Source organism: Zeus faber, assembly GCF_960531495.2.
Source record: "Zeus faber genome assembly, chromosome: 8".
Lineage (NCBI taxonomy): Eukaryota > Metazoa > Chordata > Actinopteri > Zeiformes > Zeidae > Zeus > Zeus faber.
This window is the reverse complement of record NC_137195.1, coordinates 952162-975122: the sequence shown is the minus strand read 5'-3', so window position 1 is coordinate 975122 and position 22961 is coordinate 952162. Positions and strand designations below refer to the sequence as shown.

At 43.1% G+C, this 22961-nt stretch overlaps 1 protein-coding gene across 1 annotated transcript; it reads right to left on the bottom strand.

The window, feature by feature from the left end:
• Nucleotides 1-1909: 1909 nt before the first annotated feature.
• LOC307234137 (immunoglobulin superfamily DCC subclass member 3-like) lies at nt 1910-20624 on the bottom strand (the record flags this gene model as incomplete). The annotated part of the gene is given in 12 exon segments (XM_080005735.1): nt 1910-2028; nt 2244-2348; nt 2921-3109; nt 3197-3361; nt 3484-3734; nt 3945-4110; nt 15127-15285; nt 18710-18847; nt 18960-19090; nt 19716-19860; nt 20287-20602; nt 20604-20624. Coding segments are annotated over 12 exon segments (1905 nt in total), but the record flags the coding sequence as incomplete, so codon positions are not given.
• Nucleotides 20625-22961: the final 2337 nt, after the last annotated feature.

The following is a 22961-nucleotide window of genomic DNA, read 5'->3' as shown; positions in this document are numbered from 1 at the left end:
GTTTCCACAACACTAATACATCCCATAATCAGTGAGGAAACGGAATGGTCTTTGGATCTGGTTCTGTTTTGACACATTTTTTGGAAACTGAGCTACAGCTAAATTCATATTCACTCATATTAACAATTCAAAACTATTTGAAAACAGGAAGCAGGAACGGCAGCACAGGAAGTTTACAGATAAAACCTGGAACTTCCTGTTTCCTGTTTGAAGCTTCACCGAAGAGCAGCTGGTTCAACGTCGCTCGACCAGATCTGAAGCCGCATTACCATCCTGTTTGGCACCGGACCCCGAGGGACCGGACCGGACTGGACTCCCTCTGGGGTCCCTCTCAGTCCGGTCCGGTGGATCCTTCTTCAAACCTCCCAAATACACAGCGGGTGACCAAACCAGCGCCATTGACCAGGCTGCGATGTTTCCAAACAGGAAATGAGGCGTCAAAGAAAACAGGAAGGGGCGGGGCTAGTGCAGACAGTGGCCTTGGCACATAAGGTAAGAAGGTTAGCTGGGCTCCGGACGCCCTTTTGGTTGGAGGTAGGTGGTGCTGCTACAGCAGTGGGAGGCAAAATGGTTTCTTGGGTAGCTCTGGCGTTTGGTGGCAAGCTGAGGCAGCCATCTTTGGAGGTAGAGTTTTGGTAGGTGGGGCGGGGCAGGGTTCAACCAGCTGATCTGAGCTTCCTGTGCTTTCAAGTGGAGGCAGTAACAATGGACTTCATCACCTTGGCTCAAGCTGCAGTTGGAGGCCACGCTGGTGGACCCCTCGTCTGAGCAGTGAACGGACTTTGGCATCGGCGTCGCCGACCTCCTGAGGTTCAGCTGCTCAGGACGAGGGGCGGACGCCGGACCCCTGCTGGACGGCAGCGGGACCGGGAGGTGAACCTGGTCCTGTCACACTGCTGACGTCCACCAGGGGCGTGAGGTCCAAACTACAACAACTGGACTGAGACGGACGACAAACGTCATGAATTGGAGTCAAAACAAACAATGTGTTTAAAATACACGTCTGAAGAAACGTGGTCAGAGCAGCAGGAGGCGGAGCAGCAGGAGGCGGAGCAGCAGGAGGGGGCAGGGTAAAGGGTGAGTTAAGGGTTAAGTTTGTGAGTTAAGCAGCACCTGGGGGGGTGGAGCCTGCTCCACCAGGACCTGGCAGTCTGCAGCAGCAGGGGGCGGAGCCAAACTCTGCAAAGAGAAAGAAATCTGAGTGTGTGTGTGTGTGTGTGTGTGTGTGTGTGTGTGTGTGTGTGTGTGTGTGTGTGTGTGGTTCTGAACTCACCTGTGCCGTCAGCTCAATGGCGTCCCTCTGGAGCACTTCCTGTTTGGGGCGGGGCCAAGTGTTCTGCATGCCCTTGGTGCAGAACATGCTGTAACACAAACACAAGGTTCCACTGGTTCTACTGGTTCTGCTGGTTCTGCTGGTTCTACTGGTTCTGTTGGTTCTACTGGTTCTGCTGGTTCTGCTGGTTCTGTTGGTTCTACTGTTTCTACTGGTTCTACAGGTTCTGATGGTTCTACTGGTTCTGCTGGTTCTGCTGGTTCTACTGGTTCTGTTGGTTCTACTGGTTCTACTGGTTCTGATGGTTCTACTGGTTCTGCTGGTTCTGCTGGTTCTGTTGGTTCTACTGGTTCTACTGGTTCTGCTGGTTCTACTGGTTCTGTTGGTTCTGTTGGTTCTACTGTACCATCATGCTGAGGAAGATGAGGATGGAACCATGATGAAGGAGCTGATGATGATGATGATGATGATGATGATGATGGTGGTGATGACGAAGGGCGCGGGGTCCTCCGCTCGGGTCATATTGTCACGATCACTCGGTCGCCATGGAGACGGTCTCCGTACACAATGTGGTGCCAACACGTCCAGAGTACAACGTTCAGGCAGAATAAGTATTATTAAATGCAGTACAACTAATTAAATGGTGTGTATCTGTGATTTTATCACTTCTTGTGTCTGTTGCTGGGGGCTGGGAGGCAGGTTACCGTGGCAACGCATGGGGCCGATGAAGATGATGCTGAGGGCCTCACCTGTGTCTGAAGGCCAGAAGGAGGAAGAGGAGGCAGAAGATGATGCACGCCAGGCTGATATGCACGCCCATGAGCAGCGTGGAACCAGCAACCTTCTGCTCACAGTTACAGCCAGCTGCCACACACAAACACACACACACACACACACACACACACACAATGTAATTTAAACCCTGACCTGAAGACAGACAGACAGACAGGGGGACAGACAGTTGTCTCACCTTTGTTGTCCACATCCTTCACCAGTGAGACCAGTTTCCTGTTGACTGGACTCTCTCCGTTCCCGTTAAAAGCCACAAGTTGGATCTCATAGACGGCAGCAGGTTCTACACAGCAACACACAACCTCATTAACACACAACCTCATTAACATACTACCTAATTAACATATAACCTTATTCACACATTGCCTCATTCCAACACAACCTCATTAACATACAACCACAGTAACACACAGCCTCATTAACACACAACCTAATTAACATATAACCTTATTCACACATTGCCTCATTCCAACACAACCTCATTAACATACAACCACAGCAACACACAACCTCATTAACACACAACCTCATTAACATACTACCTAATTAACATATAACCTTATTAACACATTGCGTCATTCCAGCACAACCTCATTAACATACAACCACAGTAACACACAGCCTCATTAACACACAACCTCATTAACATAAAACCTCATTAACACACAACCTCATTAACATACCACACCATTAACATACAGCCTCATTAACACACAACCTCATTAATATACCGCACCATTAACATACGGCCCCATTCCAACACGACCTCATGAACACACAACCTCATTGACATGCTGCCTCATTAACACAACCTCATTCCAACACAAGCTCCTTGTAGCTTGCTGTGGAACGCACCCAGCTGGGACAGTGTGTGTGTGTGGGCGTGGCCGGGGAGGCTCGCCACTTCCTGGAAGTCGGGATCCGGGAGGCGACGCAGCCAGAGGCGGAACCCCTGGAGAAGCCCCGCCTCCTGGGGCGGATCCCACTGGAGCTGGACCGCCGATTGGTTCAGGACCCGGGCGGAGAAGGGCGGGGAGGCGGGGACTGGGGGAAGGGGGGGGGGGAGAGAGAGTGAGGTTGAATGGGAGTGGAGACAGAGGTTGGTGGTGGGTGGAGGAGGCGGAGTCTTACCCCCTCCCAGCGTGGTGGCGACCACAGTGCTGGAGCGCCTGCTGCCCCCTAGTGGAGAGTAGGCCTTCAGGTAGACGGAGTAGGTGGTGGCGCGCTCCAACGACGAGAAGACATGTTGGAACGTGGTCTTACTGACGGCCTCCTGCAGCTCCCTGCTGTCCGGCTCTACAGGAAGCACATCGCAGGTCGGAGGTCACAGGAAGTAGAACACAGGCCCAATAGAACAGATCACAGGAAGCAGATCACAGGAAGCAGATCACAGGTCAGAGGTCAGCTGCGCGGCTAACCTCCCAGCTTGCGGATGTGGAGCACGTATCCGATGATGCGCTCGGTGGCGTCGGGCGTCGGCTGCTCCCAGCTCAGTCTGAGGCTGCCGGGAGAAAGGGGCGTGGCCTGCAGCTTGGCCGGGGCTTCTGGGAGTTCTGGGGCGGGGCTTAGGGCCAGGCGGGCGCTGGCCTGGTTGGTTCCCGCGCTGTTCTCTGCGATGCACTGGTAGATGGCCTCGTCCTCGGCCGTGATGCGTGTCACCGCCAGCGTCCTGCAGGGGGCGACACCAGAGTCACAATCAAAAACAAAACAAAAAATAGATAAATACAAAAAAAATAAGAAACAAAGTCAAATAAACTTAATACATTTAATAAATCTAATCAATACAGATTTCAAAAATGATAAAGTTGAGACATTATTTAACAACCTATAATAAAGATAAACTGATCCGCAGACCTTCATTCGGCCCTTCACCACCTACGTGTTGTTGTTGCCCAGCGTGACGCTGCTTCCCGGCGTCAGGATCTTGCCGTTCTTCAGCCAGATGAGGTGCGGGCGCGGCACGCCGCGTGCCGTGCAGGTGAACTCGGCGCTGCCTCCCAGTGGCCGGGACACAGACTGCGGCCACTGCAGGAAGTCTGGAGGCGCTGCAGCGGTGAAGGATGAAGGACAAGCAAATGTTACCTCCACAATAACTACATTATTGTCCTTAATGGTTAACTTCTACATTGTTGTTAATATTTAACTACTATATTGTTATTAATATTTAACTACTATATTATTATTAATATTTAACTGCTATATTGTTATTAATATTTAACTACTATATTATTATTAATATGTAACTGTTGTATTATTATTAATATGTAACTGTTATATTATTATTAATATTTAACTACTATATCGTTATTAATATTTAACCACTATATTGTTATTAATATTAACTACTTTATTGTTATTAATGTGTGTGTTGTAGTGTAGTGTGTGTGTGTGAGTGTTGTAGTGTGTGTGTGTGTGTGTGTGTTGTAGTGTAGTGTGGTGTGTGTGTTGTAGTGTGTGTGTGTGTGTGTTGTAGTGTGTGTGTGTGTTGTAGTGTGTGTGTGAGTGTTGTAGTGTGTGTGTGTGTGTGTTGTAGTGTGTGTGTGTGTTGTAGTGTGTGTGTGTGTGTGTTGTAGTGTAGTGTGGTGTGTGTGTTGTAGTGTGTGTGTGTGTGTTGTAGTGTGTGTGTGTGTTGTAGTGTGTGTGTGAGTGTTGTAGTGTGTGTGTGTGTGTGTTGTAGTGTGTGTGTGTGTTGTAGTGTGTGTGTGTGTTGTAATGTGTGTGTGTGTTGTAGTGTGTGTGTGTTGTAGTGTGTGTGTTGTAGTGTGTGTGTTGTAGTGTGTGTGTTGTAGTGTGTGTGTGTTTACATTTACATTACATTGATCAGACGCTTTTATCCAAAGCCACTTACAATTGTTCAAACAGCGACGGACGCAGCCATCAGGAGCAATGAGGGGTTAAGTGTCTTGCTCAAGGACACTACAGCATGCTAGCAGGAGGAGCCTGGGATCCAACCAGCAACCTTTAGATCACTAGACCACCAGCTCTACCTCCTGAGCTACCGTCCCCAGTTGGAGTGTGTGTGTGTGTGTGTGCTGTGTGACGATTAAAGATTCTTCTTCTAGTGAAACTAAAAAGTAGGTAAAATGTAAAAAATATGGATTCATCTCTAATTCATCTATTCATCATCCTGTCGTCTGCTCAGTGATGGAGACAGGTGCTGTCTCGCCTCCAGCTGGTCTCCATGACGACACCCAACATCACCACGCCCCCAGGCACTGTGTGTGTGTGTGTGTGTGTGTGTGTGTGTGTGTGTGTCTGTGTGTGTGTGTGTGTGTGTGTCTGTGTGTGTGTGTGTGTGTGTGTGTGTGTGTGTGTGTGTGTGTGTGTCTGTGTGTGTGTGTGTGTGTGTGTGTGTCTGTGTGTGTGTGTGTGTGTGTGTGTGTGTGTGTGTGTGTGTGTGTGTCTGTGTCTGTGTGTGTGTGTCTGTGTGTGTGTGTGTGTGTCTGTGTGTGTGTGTGTGTGTGTGTGTGTGTGTGTGTGTGTCTGTGTGTGTGTGTGTGTGTGTGTGTGTGTGTGTGTGTGTGTGTCTGTGTGTGTGTGTGTGTGTGTGTGTGTGTGTGTGTGTGTGTGTGTGTGTGTGTGTGTGTGTGTGTGTGTGTGTGTGTGTGTGTGTCTGTGTGTGTGTGTGTCTGTGTGTGTGTGTGTGTGTCTGTGTGTGTGTGTGTGTGTGTGTGTGTGTGTGTGTGTGTGTGTGTGTGTCTGTGTGTGTGTGTGTGTGTGTGTGTGTGTGTGTGTGTGTCTGTGTGTGTGTGTGTGTGTGTGTGTGTGTGTGTGTGTGTTTCATTTCAGTGCAGCAGCTTCATGAAATGTCATTTTTATAAAAGTTATTTTCAATATTTTACTTGATGTTGTTTTTCAATGTGTTCAAAATCTCCAAATTATTTTCACTTTTATCTTTTATTCTTTATCGACCCCCCTCCACCAGGGGGGTCAGAGGTCAAGAGGGCACTTGAAAAGAGGCCATCAATCAGTCTGTGTCTGTGTGTGTGTGTGTGATGACTAATATTTAGAATATTTAAAATGTTGGAATATTTTATGTAGTAGAACTGTGTATTTTATACTGGAACTCTGTTTCAGTACCTAACATCCAATTAAAATGCAGTACTCAACAGTATAAATGCAGCCTGTGGTCTGGGGGCCCAGAGGGTCCTCACCAGTTAAACTTGTTTAATTCCAGTGAGGACTGTTTGGGGGACACAGTGAACCGGTGATCAGGTTGGATCAGGAGGCTGAGGAGCATCACTGCTCTGCTCTCCCTCATCAAACTAACTCTGCTCCACCTCATCAAACTATCTCTGCTCCACCTCATCAAACAAACTCTGCTCCACCTCATCAAACAAACTCTGCTCCACCTCATCAAACTAACTCTGCTCCACCTCATCAAAATAACTCTGCTCTCCCTCATCAAACTAACTCTGCTCCACCTCATCAAACTATCTCTGCTCCACCTCATCAAACAAACTCTGCTCCACCTCATCAAACTAACTCTGCTCCACCTCATCAAACTATCTCTGCTCCACCTCATCAAACTAACTCTGCTCCACCTCATCAAACTATCTCTGCTCCACCTCATCAAACTATCTCTGCTCCACCTCATCAAAATAACTCTGCTCTCCCTCATCAAACTAACTCTGCTCCACCTCATCAAACTATCTCTGCTCCACCTCATCAAACTATCTCTGCTCCACCTCATCAAACTAACTCTGCTCCACCTCATCAAAATAACTCTGCTCTCCCTCATCAAACTAACTCTGCTCCACCTCATCAAACAAACTCTGCTCCACCTCATCAAACAAACTCTGCTCCACCTCATCAAACTAACTCTGCTCCACCTCATCAAAATAACTCTGCTCTCCCTCATCAAACTAACTCTGCTCCACCTCATCAAACTATCTCTGCTCCACCTCATCAAACAAACTCTGCTCCACCTCATCAAACTAACTCTGCTCCACCTCATCAAACTATCTCTGCTCCACCTCATCAAACTAACTCTGCTCCACCTCATCAAACTATCTCTGCTCCACCTCATCAAACTATCTCTGCTCCACCTCATCAAAATAACTCTGCTCTCCCTCATCAAACTATCTCTGCTCCACCTCATCAAACTATCTCTGCTCCACCTCATCAAACTAACTCTGCTCCACCTCATCAAAATAACTCTGCTCTCCCTCATCAAACTAACTCTGCTCCACCTCATCAAACAAACTCTGCTCCACCTCATCAAACTAACTCTGCTCCATCAGGAGGAAAATCTGAGCGTCTGACTCTGCACCGCAGCACATACACATTACAACACAGACAATACACACACATTACAACACACACAATACACACACATTACAACACACACAATACACACACATTACAACACACATAATACACACACATTACAACACACACAATACACACACATTACAACACACACATTACAACACACACAATACACACACATTACAACACACACAATACACACACATTACAACACACACAATACACACACATTACAACACAATACACACACATTACAACACACACAATACACACACATTACAACACACAACACACACACAATACACACACATTACAACACACACATTACAACACAGACAATACACACACATTACAACACACACAATACACACACATTACAACACACACAATACACACACATTACAACACACACAATACAACACAGACAATACACACACATTACAACACACACAATACACACACATTACAACACACACATTACAACACACACAATACACACACACAATACACACACATTACAACACACACAATACACACACATTACAACACACACAATACACACACATTACAACACACACATTACAACATACACAATACACACACATTACAACACACACACAATACACACACATTACAACACAAACAATACACACACATTACAGCACAAACAATACACACACATTACAACACACACAATACACACACATTACAACACACACAACACACACACACATTACAACACAAACAATACACACACATTACAACACACACAATACACACACATTACAGCACACACACATTACAACACACACAATACACACACATTACAACACACACACATTACAACACACACAATACACACACATTACAACACACACAATACACACACATTACAACACACACATTACAACACAGACAATACACACACATTACAACACACACAATACACACACATTACAACACACACAATACACACACATTACAACACACATTACAACACACACAATACACACACATTACAACACACACAATACACACACATTACAACACACACATTACAACACAGACAATACACACACATTACAACACACACAATACACACACATTACAACACACACAATACACACACATTACAACACACACAATACACACACATTACAACACACACATTAGATTCAAGATTTTTTATTTGTCACATACATATACATACTTCCATACATATATGCAGTGAAATGTAATTACAACACACACATTACAACACACACAATACACACACATTACAACACACACAATACACACACATTACAACACACACTATACACACACATTACAACACACACAATACACACACATTACAACACACACACATTACAACACACACAATACACACACATTACAATACACACACATTACAGCACAAACAATACACACACATTACAACACACACAATACACACACATTACAACACACACAATACACACACATTACAACACACACAATACACACACATTACAACACACACAATACACACACATTACAACACACACATTACAACACAGACAATACACACACATTACAACACACACAATACACACACATTACAACACACACAATACACACACATTACAACACACACAATACACACACATTACAACACACACATTACAACACACACAATACACACACACAATACACACACATTACAACACACACAATACACACACATTACAACACACACAATACACACACATTACAACACACACATTACAACATACACAATACACACACATTACAACACACACACAATACACATACATTACAACACACACAGTACACACACATTACAACACACACATTACAACATACACAATACACACACATTACAACACACACACAATACACACACATTACAACACAAACAATACACACACATTACAGCACAAACAATACACACACATTACAACACACACAATACACACACATTACAACACACACAACACAGACACACATTACAACACAAACAATACACACACATTACAACACACACAATACACACACATTACAGCACACACACATTACAACACACACAATACACACACATTACAACACACACACATTACAACACACACAATACACACACATTACAACACACACAATACACACACATTACAACACACACATTACAACACAGACAATACACACACATTACAACACACACAATACACACACATTACAACACACACAATACACACACATTACAACACACATTACAACACACACAATACACACACATTACAACACACACAATACACACACATTACAACACACACATTACAACACAGACAATACACACACATTACAACACACACAATACACACACATTACAACACACACAATACACACACATTACAACACACACAATACACACACATTACAACACACACATTAGATTCAAGATTTTTTATTTGTCACATACATATACATACTTCCATACATATATGCAGTGAAATGTAATTACAACACACACATTACAACACACACAATACACACACATTACAACACACACAATACACACACATTACAACACACACTATACACACACATTACAACACACACAATACACACACATTACAACACACACACATTACAACACACACAATACACACACATTACAACACACACAATACACACACATTACAACACACACTATACACACACATTACAACACACACAATACACACACATTACAACACACACACATTACAACACACACAATACACACACATTACAGCACAAACAATACACACACATTACAACACACACAATACACACACATTACAACACACACAATACACACACATTACAACACACACAATACACACACATTACAACACACACTATACACACACATTACAACACACACATTACAACACACACAATACACACACATTACAACACACACAATACACACACATTACAACACACACACATTACAACACACACAATACACACACATTACAACACACACAATACACACACATTACAACACACACATTACAACACAGACAATACACACACATTACAACACACACAATACACACACATTACAACACACACAATACACACACATTACAACACACACAATACACACACATTACAACACACACATTACAACACAGACAATACACACACATTACAACACACACAATACACACACATTACAACACACACAATACACACACATTACAACACACATTACAACACACACAATACACACACATTACAACACACACAATACACACACATTACAACACACACATTACAACACAGACAATACACACACATTACAACACACACAATACACACACATTACAACACACACAATACACACACATTACAACACACACAATACACACACATTACAACACACACAATACACACACATTACAACACACACATTAGATTCAAGATTTTTATTTGTCACATACATATACATACTTCCATACATATATGCAGTGAAATGTAATTACAACACACACATTACAACACACACAATACACACACATTACAACACACACAATACACACACATTACAACACACACTATACACACACATTACAACACACACAATACACACACATTACAACACACACACATTACAACACACACAATACACACACATTACAGCACAAACAATACACACACATTACAACACACACAATACACACACATTACAACACACACAATACACACACATTACAACACACACAATACACACACATTACAACACACACTATACACACACATTACAACACACACATTACAACACACACAATACACACACATTACAACACACACAATACACACACATTACAACACACACACATTACAACACACACAATACACACACATTACAACACACACAATACACACACATTACAACACACACATTACAACACAGACAATACACACACATTACAACACACACAATACACACACATTACAACACACACAATACACACACATTACAACACACACAATACACACACATTACAACACACACATTACAACACAGACAATACACACACATTACAACACACACAATACACACACATTACAACACACACTATACACACACATTACAACACACACAATACACACACATTACAACACACACACATTACAACACACACAATACACACACATTACAACACACACACATTACAACACACACAATACACACACATTACAACACACACAATACACACACATTACAACACACACACATTACAACACACACAACACACACACATTACAACACACACAATACACACACATTACAACACACACACATTACAACACACACAATACACACACATTACAACACACACACATTACAACACACACAATACACACACATTACAACACACACAACACACACACATTACAACACACATAATACACACACATTACAACACACACAACACACACACACATTACAACACACATAATACACACACACAATACAACACACACAATACACACACATTACAACACACACAATACAACACAGACAATACACACACATTACAACACACACAATACACACACATTACAACACACACATTACAACACACACAATACACACACACAATACACACACATTACAACACACACAATACACACACATTACAACACACACAATACACACACATTACAACACACACATTACAACATACACAATACACACACATTACAACACACACACAATACACATACATTACAACACACACAGTACACACACATTACAACACACACATTACAACATACACAATACACACACATTACAACACACACACAATACACACACATTACAACACAAACAATACACACACATTACAGCACAAACAATACACACACATTACAACACACACAATACACACACATTACAACACACACAACACACACACACATTACAACACAAACAATACACACACATTACAACACACACACATTACAACACACACAATACACACACATTACAACACACACACATTACAACACACATTACAACACACACAATACACACACATTACAACACACACAATACACACACATTACAACACACACATTACAACACAGACAATACACACACATTACAACACACACAATACACACACATTACAACACACACAATACACACACATTACAACACACACAATACACACACATTACAACACACACATTACAACATAGACAATACACACACATTACAACACACACAATACACACACATTACAACACACACAATACACACACATTACAACACACACAATACACACACATTACAACACACACAATACACACACATTACAACACACACTATACACACACATTACAACACACACAATACACACACATTACAACACACACACATTACAACACACACAATACACACACATTACAACACACACAATACACACACATTACAACACACACACATTACAACACACACAACACACACATTACAACACACACAATACACACACATTACAACACACACACATTACAACACACACAATACACACACATTACAACACACACACATTACAACACACACAATACACACACATTACAACACACACAACACACACACATTACAACACACATAATACACACACATTACAACACACACAACACACACACACATTACAACACACATAATACACACACAATACAACACACACAATACACACACAATACAACCCACACACAATACAACAATACAACATTATCATATGCATGTGCTCAGTGCAGTGAAAGCAGGAGGAGCCTGAGAACCAGCGGCCCTGGGCCCTGGGCCCTGGGCCCTGGGCCCGGGGCCCTGGGCACTGGGCCCGGGCCCCGGGGCTCTGGGCTCTGGGCTAAGCTGCCGTGCACACACACAATGGCCGCCCTCTGTCTGCGGCTTTGACCCCAGGACCTCTGGGCCGCCCTGTCTGTCTTTCAGAAAGGGTGAAGGGACAAAGAGGAGATCTGCCTGCTTGTCTGCGTGTGTGTCTGTCTGCCTGCTTGTCTGCCTGCTTGTCTGCGTGTCTGTCTGTCTGCCTGCTTGTCTGCCTGTCTGTCTCGCTGTAGTAGAGCGTTATCTTTTTCCACTGACACTGTAACATTAGGGCATCGCTCCAGTAAAAGGTTATTTTTTCCCACTGTCCACATGACATGAACGCCTCTTTGGACGATCCGACGCTAAAAACAATAATCAATAATTACAAGTGATGAGAAAACAAATTCATCTGAAACGAAATCTTCTGCATTAGATCTTAAGTCTTGAATTCCTGTCATTCCATAAGTCATCCTTTAGTGGTGGTTATCATATTAGTATCATATTTGTATATATCAGTATATTGGGAATTTTATATTTTTGTATGTATTGTATATTGGGATATTAATATTTTGATCTATTAGTACATTTATCTATTAGTACACTGATCCATTAGTTACATTACATTGATCAGACGCTTTTATCCAAAGCCACTTACAATTATTCAAACAGCGACGGACGCAGCCATCAGGAGCAATTAGCGGTTAAGTGTCTTGCTCAAGGACACTACAGCATGCTAGCAGGAGGAGCCTGGGATCCAACCAGCAACCTTTAGATGACTAGACCACCAGCTCTACCCCCTGAGCTACCATCCCCATGATCTATTAGTACATTGATCTTTTAGAACATTGATCCATTAGTACACTGATCCATTAGTACACTGATCCATTAGTACACTGATCCTTTAGTACACTGATCCATTAGTACACTGATCCATTAGTACACTGATCCATTAGTACACTGATCCATTAGTACACTGATCCATTAGTACACTGATCCTTTAGTACACTGATCCATTAGTACACTGATCCATTAGTACACTGATCCATTAGTACACTGATCCTTTAGTACATTGATCCATTAGTACACTGATCCTTTAGTACACTGATCCATTAGTACACTGATCCATTAGTACACTGATCCATTAGTACACTGATCCATTAGTACATTGATCCATTAGTACACTGATCCATTAGTACACTGATCCATTAGTAAACTGATCCATTAGTACACTGATCCATTAGTACACTGATCCATTAGTACATTGATCCATTAGTACACTGATCCATTAGTACACTGATCCTTTAGTACACTGATCCATTAGTACACTGATCCATTAGTACACTGATCCATTAGTACACTGATCCATTAGTACACTGATCCATTAGTACACTGATCCATTAGTACACTGATCCATTAGTAAACTGATCCATTAGTACACTGATCCATTAGTACACTGATCCATTAGTACATTGATCCATTAGTAAACTGATCCATTAGTACACTGATCCATTAGTACACTGATCCATTAGTACATTGATCCATTAGTAAACTGATCCATTAGTACACTGATCCATTAGTACACTGATCCATTAGTACATTGATCCATTAGTAAACTGATCCATTAGTACATTGATCCATTAGTACACTGATCCATTAGTACACTGATCCATTAGTACACTGATCCATTAGTACACTGATCCATTAGTACACTGATCCATTAGTACACTGATCCATTAGTACACTGATCCATTAGTACATTGATCCATTAGTACACTGATCCATTAGTACACTGATCCATTAGTACACTGATCCATTAGTACACTGATCCATTAGTACACTGATCCATTAGTACACTGATCCATTAGTACACTGATCCATTAGTACACTGGTATCTGGTTCTGACCTTGCACCACCAGCCGTCCCAGCGCCGTGCGTCGGGCTCTGCTTCCAGGAGGGTTTGCTGAGCACACGTAGACACCAGAGTGCTGCAGCGTGGCGTCCGAGATCATCAGGTTTCCTGTTCCCAGCACCTGGATGCCCTCCACGCCCATGGAGCGCCCGTCTGTCCACATGCAAGTACAAGTACACTCCATACACAGTACATGCAGTACATGCAGTACATGCAGTACATGCAGTACATGCAGTACATGCAGTACATGCTCATATTTCACAAGAGTTTCAGTTGAATTTGTGCAACTTCAGAGTAAACTTTGGTTCCTTTCATTGTAAGTTCACTCAGGTCTCATGAGCAGGAAGTGTTTTTCAGGGATGGAAGCTTCCATCTCCTCTGAGAGGCTCAGGAAAAAGAGACGCTCGTTTGGCTCGGTTTGGCTCGGTTATCTCAGTGGGGCTCAGTTGGCTCAGTTTGATTCAGTTTGATTTAGTTTGGCTCAGTTTGACTCAGTTTGGTTCAGTTTGGTTCAGTTTGGCTCAGTTTGGCTCAGTTTGACTCAGTTTGGCTCAGTTTGGTTCAGTTTGGTTCAGTTTGGTTCAGTTTGGCTCAGTTTGGTTCAGTTTGGTTCAGTTTGGTTCAGTTTGGCTCAGTTTGATTCAGTTTGATTCCGTTTGGCTCAGTTTGACTCAGTTTGGTTCAGTTTGGTTCAGTTTGGCTCAGTTTGGCTCTGTTTGGTTCAGTTTGGTTCACTTTGGTTCAGTTTGGCTCAGTTTGACTCAGTTTGGTTCAGTTTGGTTCAGTTTGGTTCAGTTTGGCTCAGTTTGACTCAGTTTGGCTCAGTTTGATTCAGTTTGATTCCGTTTGGCTCAGTTTGACTCTGTTTGATTCAGTTTGGCTCAGTTTGATTCAGTTTGGCTCAGTTTGATTCAGTTTGATTCAGTTTGATTTAGTTTGGCTCAGTTTGGCTCAGTTTGACTCAGTTTGGCTCAGTTTGGTTCAGTTTGGTTCAGTTTGGTTCAGTTTGGCTCAGTTTGATTCAGTTTGATTCCGTTTGGCTCAGTTGGACTCAGTTTGGTTCAGTTTGGTTCAGTTTGGCTCAGTTTGGCTCAGTTTGACTCAGTTTGGCTCAGTTTGATTCAGTTTGATTCCGTTTGGCTCAGTTTGACTCTGTTTGGTTCAGTTTGGTTCAGTTTGGTTCAGTTTGGCTCAGTTTGACTCAGTTTGGTTCAGTTTGGTTCAGTTTGGCTCAGTTTGGCTCAGTTTGGTTCAGTTTGGCTCAGTTTGATTCAGTTTGGCTCAGTTTGGTTCAGTTTGGCTCAGTTTGGCTCAGTTGGGCTCTGTTGATTCAGATTGATTCAGTTTGGCTCAGTTTGGTTCAGTTTGGTTCAGTTTGGCCCAGTTTGGTTCAGTTTGGCTCAGTTTGATTCAGTTTGACTCAGTTTGGTTCAGTTTGGTTCAGTTTGGTTCAGTTTGGTTCAGTTTGGCTCAGTTTGATTCAGTTTGACTCAGTTTGGCTCAGTTTGGTTCAGTTTGGTTCAGTTTGGTTCAGTTTGGCTCAGTTTGATTCAGTTTGGTTCAGTTTGGCTCAGTTTGGCTCAGTTTGGCTCAGTTGGGTTCAGTTTGGCTCAGTTTGGTTCAGTTTGATTCAGTTTGGCTCAGTTTGATTCAGTTTGGTTCAGTTTGGCTCAGTTTGGTTCAGTTTGGTTCAGTTTGGTTCAGTTTGGCTCAGTTGGGTTTAGTTTGGTTCAGTTTGGCTCAGTTTGGTTCAGTTTGGCTCAGTTTGGCTCAGTTGGGTTCAGTTTGGTTAAGTTTGGCTCAGTTTGACTCAGTTTGATTCAGTTTGGTTCAGTTTGGTTCAGTTTGGTTCAGTTTGGCTCAGTTTGGTTCAGTTTGATTCAGTTTGGCTCACTTTGATTTAGTTTGGCTCAGTTTGATTCAGTTTGATTCAGTTTGGCTCAGTTTGATTCAGTTTGATTCTGTTTGGCTCAGTTTGACTCCGTTTGGTTCAGTTTGGTTCAGTTTGGTTCAGTTTGGTTCAGTTTGGTTCCGTTTGGTTCAGTTTGGTTCAGTTTGGCTCAGTTTGATTCAGTTTGATTTGGTTTGGTTCAGTTTGGTTCAGTTTGGCTCAGTTTGGTTCCGTTTGGTTCAGTTTGGTTCAGTTTGGCTCAGTTTGGCTCAGTTTGGCTCAGTTTGGCTCAATTTGATTCAGTTTGGCTCAGTTTGGTTCAGTTTGGTTCCGTTTGGCTCAGTTTGGCTCAGTTTGGCTCAGTTGGGCTCTGTTGATTCAGATTGATTCAGTTGGGCTCAGTTTGATTCAGTTTGGCTCAGTTTGGTTCAGTTTGGTTCAGTTTGGTTCAGTTTGGCCCAGTTTGGTTCAGCTTGGCTCAGTCTGATTCAGTTTGACTCAGTTTGGTTCAGTTTGGTTCAGTTTGGTTCACTTTGGTTCCGTTTGGCTCAGTTTGATTCAGTTTGACTCAGTTTGGTTCAGTTTGGTTCAGTTTGATTCAGTTTGACTCAGTTTGGCTCAGTTTGGTTCAGTTTGGTTCAGTTTGGCTCAGTTTGATTCAGTTTGGTTCAGTTTGGCTCAGTTTGGTTCAGTTTGGTTCAGTTTGGCTCAGTTTGGCTCAGTTTGATTCAGTTTGGTTCAGTTTGGTTCAGTTTGGCTCAGTTTGGTTCAGTTTGATTCAGTTTGGCTCACTTTGATTTAGTTTGGCTCAGTTTGATTCAGTTTGATTCAGTTTGGCTCAGTTTGATTCAGTTTGATTCCGTTTGGCTCAGTTTGACTCCGTTTGGTTCAGTTTGGTTCAGTTTGGTTCAGTTTGGTTCCGTTTGGTTCAGTTTGGTTCAGTTTGGTTCAGTTTGGCTCAGTTTGATTCAGTTTGATTTAGTTTGGTTCAGTTTGGTTCAGTTTGGTTCAGTTTGGCTCAGTTTGGTTCGGTTTGGTTCTGTTTGGTTCAGTTTGGCTCAGTTTGGCTCAGTTTGGCTCAATTTGATTCAGTTTGGCTCAGTTTGGTTCAGTTTGGTTCCGTTTGGCTCAGTTTGGCTCAGTTTGGCTCAGTTTGGCTCAGTTGGGTTCAGTTGGGCTCAGTTGGGTTCAGTTGGGTTCAGTTTGGCTCAGTTTGGTTCAGTTTGGCTCAGTTTGGCTCAGTTTGGCTCAGTTTGGCTCAGTTTGGCTCAGTTTGGCTCAGTTTGGTTCAGTTTGGCTCAGTTTGGCTCAGTTGGGTTCAGTTGGATTCAGTTTGGCTCAGTTTGGTTCAGTTTGGCTCAGTTTGGCTCAGTTGGGTTCAGTTGGGTTCAGTTTGGCTCAGTTTGGTTCAGTTTGGCTCAGTTTGGCTCAGTTGGGTTCAGCTGGGTTCAGTTTGGCTCAGTTGGGTTCAGTTTGGCTCAGTTTGGCTCAGTTGCTGCAACGCACGATGGAGGACAAGAAGAGAGGGAGGACTTCCTGAAGGACAGAGGACCTTATAAGGATGCTTCCAACACAGGAAGCGTCCTTATAAGGAGACACGCACCCTGCTTTGACCACCCAGCCCTGGTTGGCACTAAATGTTGACGTGACCGTAACAGGAAGTGAGGTTGACACAGGAAGTGTTACCGAGGCGACTCCAGGAGACGATGGGCCGGGGGTTTCCTGTGGCGATGCATTCCAAGATGGCCGTCTGGTGGACGGTGATGGTGAGGTTCTGAGGACCAGAGAGGATGACGGGCTCCTTGTAGATCCTGGATCCAGGCACTGGAGAGAGAGAGATCATCCGTTTCCTGTCTTCTTCCCGGTTGGTCATTTAAACAGACAGGAAGTACAGTGGGACAGACAGGAAGTGAGGGGGACACACGGGAAGTCTTACTGGTGACGGTCAGCTGTGCCTGCCGGCTGTAGCGCACATTAGCTACGTTGGAGGCGACGCAGCGGTACGAGCCGGCGTCGTCCTTGCGCGTCCCAGTGATCTGCAGCACCCCGCTGGGCAGGAGGGTGTAACTGCACACACACACACATACACACACATACACACACACATAAACATACACATACATACACACACACACACACACACACACACACACACACACACACACACACACACACACACACACACACACGTACACACATACATACACACACATACATACACACACACATACACACATACACACACACATAAACATACACATACATACACACACACACACACACACACACACACACACACACACACACACACACACACACACACACACACACACACGTACACACATACATACACACACATACATACACACACACACATACACACATACACACACACGTACACACAAACACAAACACACACACACACACACACAGATCGAGCTGTTTTGAGATCAAAATCAGGGCTGGACATTAACAGTTGCCCAGTTGCCCCGGGCATCCAGATTTGGGCCATTGTCGGCCATCTTGTGCAGTCTGGTTGCCTAATTTTGAACTTGCGCGGTGCACCTCAGCTTAACAATCGATCGAGCAATAAACAGAACCTATAGATTTATGTCTTGATAACCCTCAATTATAAAATGCTTCAAATGGAGCAGGCGTTTTGATGCCTAGTTGCCATGGTTACTGGTCTCACCGGGGGTTGCTGGTGCTGAGTTTGCTGCAGTTCTTCTCCCAGACGATGGAAGCTTCTGGAACTCCATTCACCTGGCAGGTGAGGCGGACCACTCCACCCTCCTCCACCTGCACGGACTGGGGGTGGGTGTGGAACTTGGGCAGCGCTGCGGAGGAGGGGAGGTACTTAGTGTCAGTGTATTTGGACCTTTACTTCTTCCACCGCTGTTTAGATATGAAGCCATATGTATTTCTGTGTACTCTGTGTATCTTGCGTACCCTTTGTATCTTGCGTATGTTGCACATGATGCGTATCCTGCGTATCCTGTTTACTCTGCGTATCCTATGTACTCTATGTATCCTGTGTACTCTGTGTATCCCTTGTACTTTGTGTATCCTGTGTACGCTGTGTATCCTGTGTACGCTGTGTATCCTGTGTACTCTGTGTATCCTGTGTACTCTGTGTATCTTCTGTACTCTCTGTATCCTGTGTACTCTGTGTTACTGTGTACTCTGTGTATCCTGTTTACTCTGTGTACTCTGTGCAGTGTCAGTACAATCCATCAGAAGGTTCTGCTTGGGCGTCCACCTACATGCTAGCAGGACCCGGGCCTTGCGGCTGATGATCTTCCCGTAGTGGTTCTGGGCGGCGCAGTCGTATTCGCCAGCGTCACTCCCGTCGCTGCCGTCACTCTGCCGCCGCTTGGTGATGCTCTGGATCCACAGCGTACCGTTAGCCAGCACGCTAGCCCCAGCGCCCAGCGGCACGGGTACGCCGTTGTGCCGCCACGTGATGGAGATAGGCCCCTCCCCTTCCACCTGGCACTCCAACAGCAGGGAGCGGTCCCTCACGGCGATGACATCACTAGGCTCTTTCAGGAAGTTCAGCTCAGAGGCTCCACCCACAGCTGGTGAGAAGAAGAAGAAGAAGAAGAAGAAGAAGAAGAAGAAGAAGAAGAAGAAGAAGAAGAAGAAGAATGTGATGAGTTATGATGATACGTTTTGATGATAAGTTAAAATGATAAGTTTGAATTATACGTTTTGATGATAAGTTATAATAATAAGTTGTGGTGATAAATTTTGTTGATAAGTTGTCATGATAAGTTGTGATGATAAGTTAGAATGATAAGTTATGATGGTAAGTTGTGATGATACGTTTTGGCGATAAGTTATGATGGTAAGTTGTGATGATAAGTTCAAATGATAAGTTATGACGGTAAGTTGTGAAGATAAGTTAGAATGATAAGTTATGATGGTAAGTTGTGATGCTAAGTTAGAATGATAAGTTATGATGGTAAGTTGTGATGATAAGTTGTGATAACTGTTGATGGTAAGTTGTGATGATAAGTTAGAATGATAAGTTATGATGGTAAGTTGTGATGATAAGTTAGAATGATAAGTTATGATGGTAAGTTATGATGATAAGTTAGAATGATAAGTTATGATGGTTAGTTGTGATGATAAGTTGTGATAAGTTTTGATGGTAAGTTGTGATGATAAGTTAGAATGATAAGTTATGATGGTAAGTTGTGATGATAAGTTAGAATGATAAGTTATGATGGTAAGTTGTGATGATAAGTTAGAATGATAAGTTATGATGGTTAGTTGTGATGATAAGTTGTGATAAGTTTTGATGGTAAGTTGTGATGATAAGTTAGAATGATAAGTTATGATGGTAAGTTGTGATGATAAGTTGTGATAAGTTTTGATGGTAAGTTGTGATGATAAGTTAGAATGATAAGTTTTGATGGTAAGTTGTGATGATAAGTTAGAATGATAAGTTATGATGGTAAGTTGTGATGATAAGTTAGAATGATAAGTTATGATGGTAAGTTGTGATGATAAGTTGTGATAAGTTTTGATGGTAAGTTGTGATAATAAGTTGGAATGATAAGTTATGATGGTAAGTTGTGATAATAAGTTGGAATGATAAGTTATGATGGTAAGTTGTGATGATAAGTTAGAATGATAAGTTATGATGGTAAGTTGTGATGATAAGTTGTGATAAGTTTTGATGGTAAGTTGTGATGATAAGTTAGAATGATACGTTTTGGTGATAAGTTGTGATGATAAGACTCAGGGTTTAGGTTCTGATGAGACTATTGTACTTGATTCTTCTTGGTTTGATTGACGACTCAGTTAATTCACAACTAAACTAAACTACTATTGTCATGCAGTTTACTGGGGGGGGTCGTTTAACAGAGGCTCCTTTCACTGCAGAGGGGTGGGGGTGGAGTGGGGTGGGGGTGGGGGTGGAGGGTCTGCAAACACAACACAAGGGTCTAGAAGGACCGGAGGGGGGGTCTCCTCTTCTTCATCATCTTCATTATCGGGTTAACATCTGCCCCCTCCCCAACCCTTTTCAACTTGAACTTGGAGGTGACTTTCCCATGCCCCCCCCATCTGGTCTGGTTCTTCAGGCCCCCCCCCGTCTGGTCTGGTCTGGTCTGGTTCTTTAGACTGGGACACCAGCTGCTCTCTCTGCCCCACCCTAAAACCCCAACACCCCAAAACCACTGAAACACCACTGCCCCATCACCCCACCCGAACCGCAACACAACGCTGGAAACACTAAAGTACCAAAGTACCACCAGGAGCCCAGTTCACCATCCCACCAAAAGGCATCAGCACCAGCACCAGGCTGGGTCCATAATGACACCTCATATCTGCATCTCTGAACCCAGAAGCCCAAGTTGATCAGAAGCAGGAGTTTCCTCAGAACCCACAGAACGCTGCAGCTCAAGGACCAGATATAGCCAGAACCAGAACCCGAACAAGAACCAGAACCAGAACCAGAACCAGAACCAGAACTGCCTGGTTCTGGTTCCTCGCTTGGTTCTTCAGACTGGGACAGCACCACACCCCAAACCCCAAACCCCCATCAGAACCAGTACCACTAGCAACCCAGTACAACGTCCCACCAATCCCACCGTCCCCTCAGTATCATTGATTTATTTAATTTGTTATTACATATATAATATAAATTTATTATTATTATTATCATAATTATTTTATTTTATTTTATGATGATTATTATTATTATTATTATTATTATTGTTATTATCATTTTTATTTTATTATTATTAGTAGTAGTATTAGTATTATTTTATTTTATTTTATTTTAGGACACATTATGTTTACTGTATATTTATCTACCATCCATCAATCGAGATCATCCAGGCCCTGAATAAGATTCTAACCGGACTCTCCTCCTCTCCTCCTCCTCCACCTCCTCCTCCACCTTCACCTCCTCATCCTCTCCTCTCTT